This window comes from Saccoglossus kowalevskii, chromosome 12 (genome assembly GCF_978046115.1).
Source record: "Saccoglossus kowalevskii chromosome 12, keSacKowa6.1, whole genome shotgun sequence".
NCBI classification, from domain to species: domain Eukaryota; kingdom Metazoa; phylum Hemichordata; class Enteropneusta; family Harrimaniidae; genus Saccoglossus; species Saccoglossus kowalevskii.
In genome coordinates this window covers 37,490,838-37,505,370 of record NC_140652.1, presented here as the reverse complement: position 1 = coordinate 37,505,370, position 14,533 = coordinate 37,490,838, and the positions used below count along the sequence as shown (strand labels likewise).

The 14,533-nt window shown below is 35.1% G+C and overlaps 2 protein-coding genes across 2 annotated transcripts in view; both read right to left on the bottom strand.

The window, feature by feature from the left end:
- Positions 1–441, bottom strand: part of LOC100371487 (tRNA ligase complex-associated NAD(P)H dehydrogenase PYROXD1-like) — a 135,791-nt gene extending 135,350 nt beyond the window's left edge. The window contains exon 1 of the mRNA XM_085506646.1: positions 256–441. Within this exon, the coding sequence (XP_085362772.1) occupies positions 256–324 (69 nt within the window). The 5' untranslated portion in view covers positions 325–441. The remainder of the gene's footprint in view (positions 1–255) is intronic.
- A 6,784-nt stretch (positions 442–7,225) lies between these two features.
- LOC100371642 (lysosomal acid lipase/cholesteryl ester hydrolase-like) overlaps positions 7,226–14,533 on the bottom strand; it is a 52,095-nt gene continuing 44,787 nt past the window's right edge. Inside the window, exons 5-8 of the mRNA XM_002739751.4 lie at positions 12,859–13,011; positions 10,995–11,066; positions 10,712–10,783; positions 7,226–8,003 (exon numbers count right to left, since the gene is read on the bottom strand). Of these exons, the coding sequence (XP_002739797.2) occupies positions 7,746–8,003; positions 10,712–10,783; positions 10,995–11,066; positions 12,859–13,011 (555 nt within the window). The 3' untranslated portion in view covers positions 7,226–7,745. The remainder of the gene's footprint in view (positions 8,004–10,711; positions 10,784–10,994; positions 11,067–12,858; positions 13,012–14,533) is intronic.

The window sequence follows — 14,533 nt, the reverse complement described above, 5'->3', positions numbered from 1 at the left end:
CAATTTAGTCTGTTTCTGGTTGTCTTTAAACTATTAGCCATTGTAATTTGATTAATTTGTATCTATAATTTTTGTTGTTGTTGTAACCTTTAACCTCCTTCAGTAGGTTGTTATGAGTTAATAAATTGTTGTTAACTGTGAATGAGTGTTAGAGTTAGGGTTAGGGATGGGGGTACAAAAGAAAGTCTTTCCCATGCCCCAACTCAATCGCTCTCATCAGAAGTGTGACCGACAGCAAGTCGGTATTATACTTACTGTTTCGGCACATGTGACGCCAGCGATCCCACCTCCTAATACAACATATCCACCGCTTTCAGATGCCATATTATTAATTAAACTTATAACATTATAAGTTTCGTCAATTCAGTCACATAACTTGTATACTCAGTATGGTTCACCTTTACATAACAGTACCACAGATTGCATTCATTGTATATAGCGGATCGGGGATAACCGGATATGACGTTGGGAATCCCCTTCGACTCAAAGCACGTGATCTCAAATGATCCAGAGATGTAAAGAGAAACTCGTTATATAAACGGGTTACCTGTGCAAAACCGGGAATGGGCCATCGTTCAGAATATCGCCTTCGCGTCGAAATAATATTTTGAAATGACAAAAGCCTCAGATTGCCGTTACTAGTACTACGTGACGATTTATTCACCGAGCCTCTGTATGATAGTCAGTCGAAGTGTCGACTTCTATTTTCACGGAACTCTCCGCGCCTATATCGATGGACGTACCGGTAATAATCTTTATAAAACCAGATGTCCAGCAGTCAGACACGATACATACTTATTAGCGTATAACTAGTTGTTTATTTGAAGTACGTGAACATAGAAAAGCCATAAATCAAGTACATTGAGTGTTTATATACCCTGGTAGGGATTCTGAACTTGAGCGGGAAACTTTGGTACAAATATAATAATAATAATAATTTTATTTAACGCGAAAATCTACTACCGAGAATAATAATACTTCACGCAACTAAAATCACAAATGGCACATTAAATTCATATAATTATAAAACGAAGGAAAACATGATAACGTAATGTTATTGTTTAAAACAAATAAAAGCTGAATACATTTAACTCCTGGACCACCAAAATCACGAATAAAACATTGAATAAATGTAACTAAGAATGGAAGAAAAAATACATGAAAATTAGTTTAAGAATAAAACTACTAAGCTACTAAATATGCCATTGCATTAAAACTACCTGCAGACTAATTTGATGGAGTTGTTACGTCCAATCTCTCAAGTTCATACTTGTATGTATGAATTGTGCAGTCTCTATTCATGCAAAGCTTGTCAAAATTAATCGATTTTTTTGTCCTATATATATTTAAATAATTTATTATGGAGTACGTCATATTTACTGCATCCTATTAAGAAATAGTACTCGTCTTCAATTTCATCATCTGTACAAAATTTACATATTCATTCGTTTATAGGAAATTTTTTTTGCCAGTTTTGTTTATGGTCAGAAATTCTAAAAAGATCGCCCTAATTTTTTTTTTTTTTATATCAATTAAATAATTCTCCATATTGAAGGTAGTTTTTAATGTTCTATATGAAGTTAGTTTGTTTGTTTGTTGCTCCATTCATTCTGCTGTCATTAAATAATTCCCTTCTCCATGTTTTTACATAATTTTCTCTGAGTACCTCCCCTATCTTCTTTTCATGTTGTTTTGATAGTTCTGAAATATTTTTGTTTTTAGTTATCTCTTCTATTTTTTCTACCCATTCCTGTTTATCACCTTTTTATTTCCATAAATTTTAAAGCAGTTGCTACCATTTTGGGAACTTCTGATGATTTTAGTCTCAACCAATATTTTATCATCTGTGTGTTAATGTTGATGTTCAATAGATATCTACCCAGCTCTACAAGAATAACAGACACCTAAAAGAAATCTACAGAATGCAAACTGTACACTTTTTATAATGTTACTATGTTTTGCTGATTCATCTCCCAATACTTCACACCCATAATTAATAATTGGTACAATTAATTTATCAAATTTTATAATGTAATAATGTTAATAAAGACTGCTTTAGTGGAAACATTGCTTCCATAGCTTTCTCTTTTAAAGTATTTGCGCAGTTTTGAATTTTCCATTCGAAGTGAAAACTATACCCAGGTAATTAAAACTGTCTACTGTGTCAATTTCATTTCCCTCACAAAACACTGACTTCTGATTCATTTTATGATTTCTTTTATTGAATACCATTAATTTAGTTTTATTTAGGCTTACTGTGGTAAATACAAAATGTATGTGGTTGCCTCCCACGTTCGTACATAGCAAAGGGTTCTTCAAGGGACTTCTTTTTTGTTTGTTTTTTGTCAATTGTCAGTTTAGCGTAATCGCGAAAATGACTCCAACCACTTAATTATTTCTTTTTGTAAAACAAAAAAGAAGTCCGACTGTGTCAATCTTTGTTACATTCAAGCTTAGGCAGTATAAACGATGTGTATATCAGTATAGTAAACGATACAACATCAGTAATAATAATAAACATTAAACCTTCCCATTTATATTTCCGACAAAAATCGCTAAATTTGTTTGGAAAAATTTCTACATGTAAAAACAGTTTTATTTCGAGAATTTTTAGTTACAAAGAAGTATGGAGAGTTTCCGTTGGGAGGGTTTATAGTAAATAGAAGTAAAACGTATGTGAAACATAGGTGTAGTATGTGAATGTCATTTCGCGTGCGAATATCACACTGCGACACATCCTGAACCATCCGGAAGTCCCGGTAGCGCTCGTTCCCGCTGAACTCTTGACCTCGCCAATTTGATAGCATCATAACGCAAATGTTGATTAACCACTTGGCGGGGAAATACAAAAAATACACCGTGACCCAATTAATTGCACAAAGAAGACACGTTATCCAATAGTATAGATGTATATGCGATTATCTGGATCGTCATTAACAACTTTACACATGGTACCATGTAACGTAAATGTTTTACGTGGAATGCGGTCACCAAATAGCGCTTATTCACGAGTAATTTGTAACTTTCGCTATACCTCCCCACCGCCCTGAGTGTCGGAACACTCAAATGAGGAAACATTTAGTCACTGGGTTTCGGAACATGGGGATTTTGAAACATAGGGATTTTGAACATAGGGATTCTGAAACATAGGGATTTCGGAACATAGGGATTTCGGAACATAGGGATTTTGAACATAGGGATTCTGAAACATAGGAATTCTGAAACATAGGGATTTCGGAACATAGGAATTTTGAAACATAGGGATTTCGTAACATAGGGATTTTGAACATAGGGATTCTGAAACATAGGGATTCTGAAACATAGGGATTTTGAACATAGGGATTTCGGAACATAGGGATTTCGGAACATAGGGATTTTGAAACATAGGGATTTCGGAACATAGGGATTTTGAAACATAGGGATTTCGGAACATAGGGATTTCGAAACAGGGATTTTGAACATAGGGATTTTGAAACATAGGGATTTCGGAACATAGGGATTTCGGAACATAGGGATTTCGGAACATAGGGATTTCGGAACATAGGGATTTCGAAACATGGAGATTTCGGAACATAGGGATTTCGAAACATGGAGATTTCGGAACATGGGGATTTCGGAACATAAGGCGGCCATCATTAAATTAATGTGTTAGTTGCCTTTAGTTGAGTTGTCTTACCATTGTCAACTCAATTACGTCAAAAGTCAAATTATGGGTTAATTATATAAACAAATGGACAATTTTAACACTAAACTCATATTTGCTTCTTTGATGAATTTTACATACAGCTTCTTGGAGTTGCAACACTTCATTTTTCTGGGTAGGTAATTTCGACCATTTCTATACAGTTACTGTTAAATCCCCATATCCCTTCAACTTTGTTAGTTTTGCCTGTGATGTCTATATCAACATAGAACAAGTTTGGTTGCTCCGTGCTTAATTTCCATAGTTATGTTAAAAATATGACTCTTTTCGTTATTACCATGTGGATACATATATTTTTCATGTTATTTAACCATAACTTCACTTCTTTTTATCGGATTTATTTCATTGTTGTATGTGATTATCAGTGTTTATTATCTTTAGTTATGTTATCAAGATTGAGTAGTAGTAGCCAAATTTCCTATAGATTTATGCTGTTTTCGTGACGCAAAGAAACACACTTTGGCCTGTATTCAGCCATTTCTATCAGTTTGCATAAGTGTGTTCTCCCTGATTGGCTCAATTAAAACAACCAATCATATTAATTGACGCCAAGGATTAAAATTCTAAGGTCTGAATCTACCCTTGTCTTTAAATAGACAAAGAGTGTTAATTAAGACAGACTTCATCCTTTGTACTCCAAGTGATACATTGTTTCAAATCGTCCTAGCCTATGTAGTTTTTCAACTAGCTCTATCTCGTTGCAGTACAACTGAATAAATGCGTGTTCACCATTAGAACATTGCACACTGGTATACCGTCTACTGCTTGATGTATCTACAGTCTATCTGGTGAGATTTAAAGATCCTATACTGTTTGTGGCAGTTTCCCCCACAACTCTCTTGATATTCTGGTGCAGTAACAGATTTGTCAACAAACATGTGATAAATCAATGATATGAATGTAGGCAGCCCACCTTTAAATTTAATGTTCGATTAGATACATTTGACCTACTATAATGTATTAACCAAGTATACTGAAAGACTGTCATAGCAGTTTTGAAAATTGCAAGTTGTTTTCAAGTTTGTCATATGTTTTGCTGTTTTCAAGTTCTACCATATGCCATAATCTTTTGAGCACCAAAGTCAACTGTCATTCACTATTCACAAAACAAAATGTTACATGTCAGATTTTTTCAAACATTTTCATAAAGAACTATAGCCAACAAGACGTGAATGTCACAGTCCTCGTTATTTAATCAACAAGACGTGAATGTCACAGTCCTCGTTATTTAATTATAAATTACTTATGTTAAAATAATACATGGAACATCTGCAAACAATTGAATTACCGGTAATATGTATTGTGTGCATACAACTCATCATAAAGTGATTTCCCTTAATCTGATAACGGAAAACTTTCATTGACCCGGGTCCAAAATCTAGTACACAAGTGCAACCAAACTATGTCTCATACATTCATAAATCAGAGTAAGCCTTGATGCATCTTTTAATAAAAACTTGACTTCTTTGTTAATTCAGGTCTTTTTATATTACCAGGACCTGGGTTTGTTTCAGTATCACTACTATAATTCCCATCAAAATGTAGCTCTGACACCCCTCTACAGTTTCCACTGAGATTGGTAATGGCACGACCCATCTGTCACTGATTCAGATAAAGGTCATGACATCACTAAAAACCCTAGCATTACAATCTAAGCTAATTATTTATTCTGAGCATGCTCAGTGGTGTTGGGAGAGGTAGTTTTGGATGAAAATCATGAAAAAGACCCACTTAGGAATTTCAGATCTGGGGGAAAAAAATTATGAGCAAATTCAATATAGACATGTTCATCAATCTGCCAAGTTTCATTGATATCTGCTGCAGAATTTTTAAGAAAATGTTAGAGATGGAAACTGGAAATAAGAATTAATAGTCCGCCTTTCAGGCTGTGCCCATTTGGCTCAAAATGATGAAAACAATTTTTGAAAAATACTAAAATATAAGCAAAATATTGTGCTGACTTTGTGAAACATGCAGGGGAATGGACGATTTCTTGAACACATAATTGTAGAAGAAAGATCACACAACAATATTGACAAAAAATAAACTTTTATTGAACTGAAATTCTTTAACCTAAAAACCATCCTTAAAACTCCTCCCTGTAAGTAGATACATAATAAAATCTCCAAATTAAAATGACAATTTCATGAAAGTCAATGTGGCACCCTGTTTTAAAAGGAAACCACTCAATCCCAGGGATTGTACTAAGTAATCATGGGTAATTTCAATTCCAAAACCTTGACTCCATCTACTATGTAAAATAATGCTATAAGTTGAGTTCACACAGCTGTCATGCAAACTATTGAGCTCCAGAGAATAATGCCATTTTTCGAAAATCCGTTTTTCACAAAATTAGAGCAATTTACAATTTACTATAAAACTGAAATGTTGATAGTCAATATGAACATGGTGAAAAATGAAATTAAAATCTGAAAATTAAGGTAGAATTTCCAAGATTTACCGTCAACAACCAACACTGCAAATAAGTAAAGTATTCAAGAGTGACATAATTTCCCAAATAAGGAAGTTGTGCGTAATATTTTGGACCACATTAGTACGAACACATGCGCACAGACATGTAGGCTAGGGTACTTGCAACAGGGTTAGGGTTATATAACCATAGTATACTATTCCTACTTTCTGCAGTAAACTGGGTTTATATACCTCTAACCTTAACCTCCTAATGAAAGTGTGTACACACAAACATCAGTAAAAAATACACAGGTATGAATATGACCAGATGTATAATAACGCAAGACAAGACTGTCCAGTTCAGTTCAGTCCAGTCCAGTCCAGTCCAGACCAGACCAGTCCAGTCTAGCATTATTAAGACTGCTGTGATCCACACATACTATTATTTGATACTCTGTTATAATGCACTCTAGCAAAATTAATTAATTATATTTCACAATAACATGATACATAAAATCAATTAAAAACACAAATTCCATTAAAAAGCAATTTCTCCTATACAGATCTATAATATTTATACTGCATTTGTTCTAAGAGAAGCTCTTCTTCAACAGAAGCATGTATAAAATTGTATTTATGGTTGCTATGACTACAAGAAACTGCCCAACTATTATCGGTAGTTTTTTATCAATGTTATTCAAACATGACCAATGTTTAGAAGAATACATTATAAAGATAGCCTTGAAAATAGAACCAATTACAGACACAGAATGTGGAAGACTTAAATATGTCACATAAATTCAATTGAGCTAAAAAAAATATGTTCAAATGATTTTCTGAGTAAATATGAGTACAAGTCACTACTCGGTATGTAAAACAAAATCTTGTGTATGCCCTTACACCCATTGTTGATTGGGTCATTACAGTACAGTAAAAACTTGAACCCTGTCCTGAGTCCTGAGTAAAGCAAACCATAAGAAAACTGAAAATCACTTTCCATTCCCTTCTTTATACACATGTCAAGATCCTCATAAAACAAACAACTTTGTATAAACCAAACCGTTCTAAATAACAGATCTTAGGCAGTAAGTGATGTTAGTAGTCTGGGTCTTATTAGTGTAAATATCTTTATTGTTGTCTGTTTAACCTCTTTTCAAATTTGAAAACAGATAACAAGTTTTTGATGACAACAAGACAGACATTTCCCCTCTACATACCTTTCCCTTCATTCACATTAAATGCAGGGTAACAATATTTGTAAACACCTCTCTCTCCAATAACAAATCTCTTCCCACTGTGTTCTGCCATCTCAAATTGGTGCTAGTTATGTATCCAGTGACAGTTATGAAAGTAACATCATCTTTTGGAAGCTGGCTAATTAATACATGGGAAGTAATATTGTAAAAACACAGTATTTGTTCTATAGAACAAAGCAATTATTTAAAATGTTGGCACCATGGGAATCTTTGCCTCAAAAAGATGTCAGACTAAATTGGATGTGTTCAAAAGTTCTTAAATCTCACCATGTCCAACACAATTAAGTTTCAGTATATAAGAATTATCAGTTGTAGATTTCTTGGATATCGGTCAAATAATTTGTTTACTGCTTATACTGGAAGCCCTTATTTATTTACCCTCTGCTAAATATAGATTCTTCTTGTTTTTGAATTGTATTGAGTATATTGTGATAAACACGCTCAGGCGCATCCATTCCCCAGATGAAGTCCAAGTGATCAAACTCCACAATCTCATCATTTGAGATTAGAACGTTCTTTATCTTAGGAATCAGTGACTGAACATCTTTTGGGTCGGCCAACCAATCCTGGCCACCCCAGTAAAGCGCTGTTGGCGTAGTCAAGTTCTCGGGGTAGTAAAGTGGTGCTGTGGACTGAAATGGAAATAGAACACACTATAAACAATTTTTTTCATTAAAGACTCACTTAAAAATCGAAGAGTGAAGAAGATGTTGAGCAAAAGAACAAAGAGACTAGTGAAATATTCCACAAATGTTTTATAGTATACATCAAAATTAAAAATAATCAATCACTGACAGTATACCAATGAGCTCCAATCACTGACACTATACCAATGAGCTCCAATCACTGACAGTATACCAATGAGCTCCAATCACTGACAGTATACCAATGAGCTCCAATCACTGACAGTATACCAATGAGCTCTAATCACTGTCAGTATACTAATGAGCTCCAATCACTGACAGTATACCAATGAGCTCCAATCACTGACAGCATACCAATGAGCTCCAATCACTGACAGCATACCAATGAGCTCCAATCACTGACAGTATACCAATGAGCTCCAATCACTGACAGTATACCAATGAGCTCCAATCACTGACAGTATACCAATGAGCTCCAATCACTGACAGTTTACCAATGAGCTCCAATCACTGACAGTATACCAATAAGCTCCAATCACTGACAGTATACCAATGAGCTCCAATCACTGACAGTATACCAATGAGCTCCAATCACTGACAGTATACCAATGAGCTCCAATCACTGACAGTATACCAATGAGCTCCAATCACTGACAGTATACCAATAAGCTCCAATCACTGACAGTATACCAATGAGTTCCAATCACTGACAGTATACCAATGAGTTCCAATCACTGACAGTATACCAATGAGCTCCAATCACTGACAGTATACCAATGAGTTCCAATCACTGACAATATACCAATGAGTTCCATCACTGACAGTATACCAATGAGCTCCAATCACTGACAGTATACCAATGAGTTCCAATCACTGACAGTATACCAATGAGCTCCAATCACTGACAGTATACCAATGAGCTCCAATCACTGACAGTATACCAATGAGCTCCAATCACTGACAGTATACCAATGACCTCCAATCACTAACAGTATACCAATGAGTTCCATCACTGACAGTATACCAATGAGCTCCAATCACTGACAGTATACCAATGAGCTCCAATCACTGACAGTATACCAATGAGCTCCAATCACTGACAGTATACCAATGAGCTCCAATCACTGACAGTATACCAATGAGCTCCAATCACTGACAGTATACCAATGAGCTCCAATCACTGACAGTATACCAATGAGCTCCAATCACTGACAGTATACCAATGAGCTCCAATCACTGACAGTATACCAATGAGCTCCAATCACTGACAGTATACCAATGAGCTCCAATCACTGACAGTATACCAATGAGCTCCAATCACTGACAGTATACCAATGAGCTCCAATCACTGACAGTATACCAATGAGCTCCAATCACTGACAGTATACAATGAGTTCCAATCACTGACAGTATACCAATGAGCTCCAATCACTGACAGTATACTAATGAGCTCCAATCACTGACAGTATACCAATGAGCTCCAATCACTGACAGTATACCAATGAGCTCCAATCACTGACAGTATACCAATGAGCTCCAATCACTGACAGTATACCAATGAGCTCCAATCACTGACAGTATACCAATGAGCTCCAATCACTGACAGTATACCAATGAGCTCCAATCACTGACAGTATACAATGAGTTCCAATCACTGACAGTATACCAATGAGCTCCAATCACTGACAGTATACTAATGAGCTCCAATCACTGACAGTATACCAATGAGCTCCAATCACTGACAGTATACAATGAGTTCCAATCACTGACAGTATACCAATGAGCTCCAATCACTGACAGTATACTAATGAGCTCCAATCACTGACAGTATACCAATGAGTTCCAATCACTGACAGTATACCAATGAGCTCCAATCACTGACAGTATACAATGAGTTCCAATCACTGACAGTATACTAATGAGCTCCAATCACTGACAGTATACCAATGAGTTCCAATCACTGACAGTATACCAATGAGCTCCAATCACTGACAGTATACTAATGAGCTCCAATCACTGACAGTATACCAATGAGCTCCAATCACTGACAGTATACAATGAGTTCCAATCACTGACAGTATACCAATGAGCTCCAATCACTGACAGTATACTAATGAGCTCCAATCACTGACAGTATACAATGAGTTCCAATCACTGACAGTATACCAATGAGCTCCAATCACTGACAGTATACTAATGAGCTCCAATCACTGACAGTATACCAATGAGCTCCAATCACTGACAGTATACAATGAGTTCCAATCACTGACAGTATACCAATGAGCTCCAATCACTGACAGTATACCAATGAGCTCCAATCACTGACAGTATACCAATGAGCTCCAATCACTGACAGTATACCAATGAGCTCCAATCACTGACAGTATACAATGAGTTCCAATCACTGACAGTATACCAATGAGCTCCAATCACTGACAGTATACTAATGAGCTCCAATCACTGACAGTATACCAATGAGCTCCAATCACTGACAGTATACAATGAGTTCCAATCACTGACAGTATACCAATGAGCTCCAATCACTGACAGTATACCAATGAGCTCCAATCACTGACAGTATACAATGAGTTCCAATCACTGACAGTATACCAATGAGCTCCAATCACTGACAGTATACCAATGAGCTCCAATCACTGACAGTACAGCACAGCACATTGATGCTTATTGGCTCTTACCTGGTTATAATATTTAAGATTCTCAGCAGCAGAACCATAATCATACATTTGAAACTTTTGTGATTTTATCATCTAAGAATAAACATAAATATAAAGTAATATATCATCCTAATATTTTTGCACAGGTATGTTAGATCTATGAATCAAATTCAGCTTTTAAATTTGTTGAAAAAATATTTTAAAATACAAATATTATAGATCTATGAATCAAATTCAGCTTTTAAATTTGTTGAAAAAATATTTTAAAAATTTTCTTAGCATGTAACCTCATACAATTACTTACCTGTGCAAAGTGTATAACATTCCTCACAGATGTTCCAGCAGGCACATGATGAAAATAAACTGGAAGACGAGTCTAGAAAACAGAAAACATTCACAACTAATATACTACCGTATTCCAAAGATTATTTATTATTTTGTAGCAGCTTATGAAATGATTGATGTCCAACTATAAACATTCCATTAATTGCATCATGAAAAAATATTTATTTTTTTCATGGTGGTTGAATTATTAGTGTGATATTAGTCACTGGCTTTGTATTGAGAGATGGCAAGGAAGGTAATTTCAATTGTGTCAATGAAAACAAAGATGTCCATTAAAAAGAAATATCATGAAGGTGATTTGATAGCATCAAATATGTCACTAGAGACAAATACAACAAGTCACATCATGTGATAAATTAAATAGTTGACAAAACTGAAATGAGTCAGCCATTTTGAATCAGAAAATCAAATAAATTACATGAGACTAAAGAAGTAAAAGAGTTAGCTTTCTTAATATATTATATAATTGTGATCAGCCAGAGCATGTCAGAGACATGACTTTAAAACAGCATTTGCATTTGGCCATTTTGAATCTGATCTGAGAACAATTGATGGTCCCATTATAGTAATATATTATTCAAATTTTATTACAGTATTATATACATCAAAAAGTTCACAAAAACAAAATGCCATCTTAGCCAAAACTCAAAATAAAATTGTCCTTAATTTGAAACAATAGAATATATACTTTGATAAAGACAGAAAAACAAAAAGATTACAAGAATTTAAAAGCGAGATAAATTTTATAAATAATGGGTATTTTTAATAGTAAGAGTAAGGAATTTTTGTATAAGAGACATTCACTACAAAAATTAAATTTGTCTTCAAATAGCTTTCTGTAAAACAAGTGCAGCATCTTCTTTGCCTGGAAATATTTTCCACCCTGACACTCTTGATGTGCAATCTATGACTAGAAACACAAAATCTGCATAGGGAACTTTACGAAAGGACTGACATTTTTATAGAGATAATACATGTCAAGTTTAAAAAAGAATTGCAGACTTATTGATGATTGTTGCACAGCAATATCAAATATTTAAAGGCAAACATAAATAAATATGTATATCCAATGCTATGAGCAAAACTAAACAACAGTTGCTTAACATTATATGCCCAGCCCTTTAACCCTTTTTTGACATTTCAAATTAATAATTTAACAACATTTAATATATTACGTCTTGTCATCCAGGATGTTTAACTAATAATGCAACATAAGGGTTCTTTACCAAGAGCACACACATACAGACACATTAACTGCAAAGACTCCCATTGTGTGCAAAGCACACAGGAGTCAAAATGGCTGTCATTTGGCCATCTTGAATCTGATCATCAAACAACTATATGTGCATATGAGGGTTATGACATATAATGGAACTATAAATTTTGAACATGATCGGTCAATGCATGTCACAGATAGGACTGGAGTAGCATTTGTTAAAAATGCCCACCAGTAGGTCATTTTGAATCAAATCTGGAAAAAAGAAATGCATCAAGGTGACCATTATATGCAACAGGTTTGAACAATATCTATTTTATACATAATTGAGATCCGTCAGAAAGAATGGCAGAAATACTAGATTTTGATGTATTTTAAAGCATAGAAATGGACACCAATCAGCCATCTTGAATGAATAGATGAGCACATGTATCCCAAGATATATGATGTATGTGTGATGTTTCAATGTGATCAGTCCAGGCATCTCTAGGATAGAGGTGGGCATGCATGGACAGACGAACATACATATGCATGGAGGTCAATCAACAAGTCTTTGTTTTCGGACTGCTAATGTTGTAAAATTCTAATGAATTTCTGACTATCATACCTGATTCAGTTGCTGTGGGTCCCATCCACTGATTATAAACAGTATGTTCTCACAGTAAATTTGATACCGTTTCTCACATACATGATCTGCCAACCAGTTGATTATTTCATTGTTCGGCAGAAAATCTCTCACGCCAAATATCTTGAACAGAAGCTGAAAATATAAAATAGGATATGATGTACTTGAAAAATAATGAATTTCAGACCCTAGCAACAGTGGGTTCATCTGTCCACCGAATGGAATTTTTATCCACAAGCATACACCTTTACATCTGATGAAAGTGTAGCTATGTGTTTTAAGGTATTTGCATTGCTCACATATACCGGTAGCTATAATTATAATAAATTTCATAATCAGAACAAATATACAGACTGATGTAGTTGCCATGATCAGCAACACATCAATGCCAAACTGGAAACATAAGTGACACAAAATTGGCTGTTATCAATAAAAACAATATTATCGTATTAATCAAATGAAATTGATTAGTGATTTATACTACTGTACTTAACCTATATGGTGATAATACTACTATGCATTCTATACTTTAACACACACACACACGCACACCCGCCCGCCCGCCCGCCCGCCCTATCGAAGGATAGACTTTTGGGTCATATTCTGTAGATTCTTCAAAGGATAGACCTTTTGGCATGTACTGTAGATACTTCAAAGGATAGACTTCTGGGTCATATACAATATACTGTAGATACTTAAAAGAAGATACCTTTGGGTCATATACTGTAGATACTTCAAAAGATGGACCTTTGGGGCATATACTGTAGATGCTTAAAAGGATAGACCTCTGGGTGATAAACTGTAGAAACTTCAAAGGATAGACCTTTGGGTTATGTACTGTAGATGCTTCAAGGGATAGACTTCAGGGTCATATACAGTAGATACTTCAAAGGATAAACCTTTGGGTCTTATACTGTAGATACTTCAAAAGATGGACCTTTGGGGCATATACTGTAGATGCTTAAAAGGATAGACCTCTGGGTCATATACTGTAGATGCATCAAAGGATAGACTTCTGGGTCATATACTGTAGATACTTCAAAGGATAGACCTTTGGGTCTTATACTGTAGATACTTCAAAGAATAGACCTTTCGGTCATATACTGTAGATACTTCAAAGGATAGACCTTTGTGGCATATATTGTAGATATCTGCAAAGAATAGACCTGTGGGCCATATACTGTAGATGCTTCAAGGGATAGACTTGTGGGTCATATACAGTAGATACTTCAAAGGATAGACCTTTGTGGCATATACTGTAGATGCTTCAAAGGATAGACCTCTGGGTCATATACTGTAGATACTTCAAAGGATAGACCTGTGGGCCATATACTGTAGATACTTCAAAGGATAGACATTTGTGGCATAAACTGTAGATGCTTCAAAGGATAGACCTCTGGGTCATATACTGTAAATACTTCGAAGGATAGACTTCTGGATCATATACAGTAGATACACTTCAAGGGATAAACCTTTGTGGCATATACTGTAGATATCTGCAAAGGATAGACCTTTGGGTCATGTACTGTAGATGCTTCAAGGGATAGACCTCTGGGTCATATACTGTAGATACTTCAAAGGATAGACCTTTGGGTCATATACTGTAGATACTTCAAATGATAGACCCTTGGGTCATATACTGTAGATATCTGCAAAG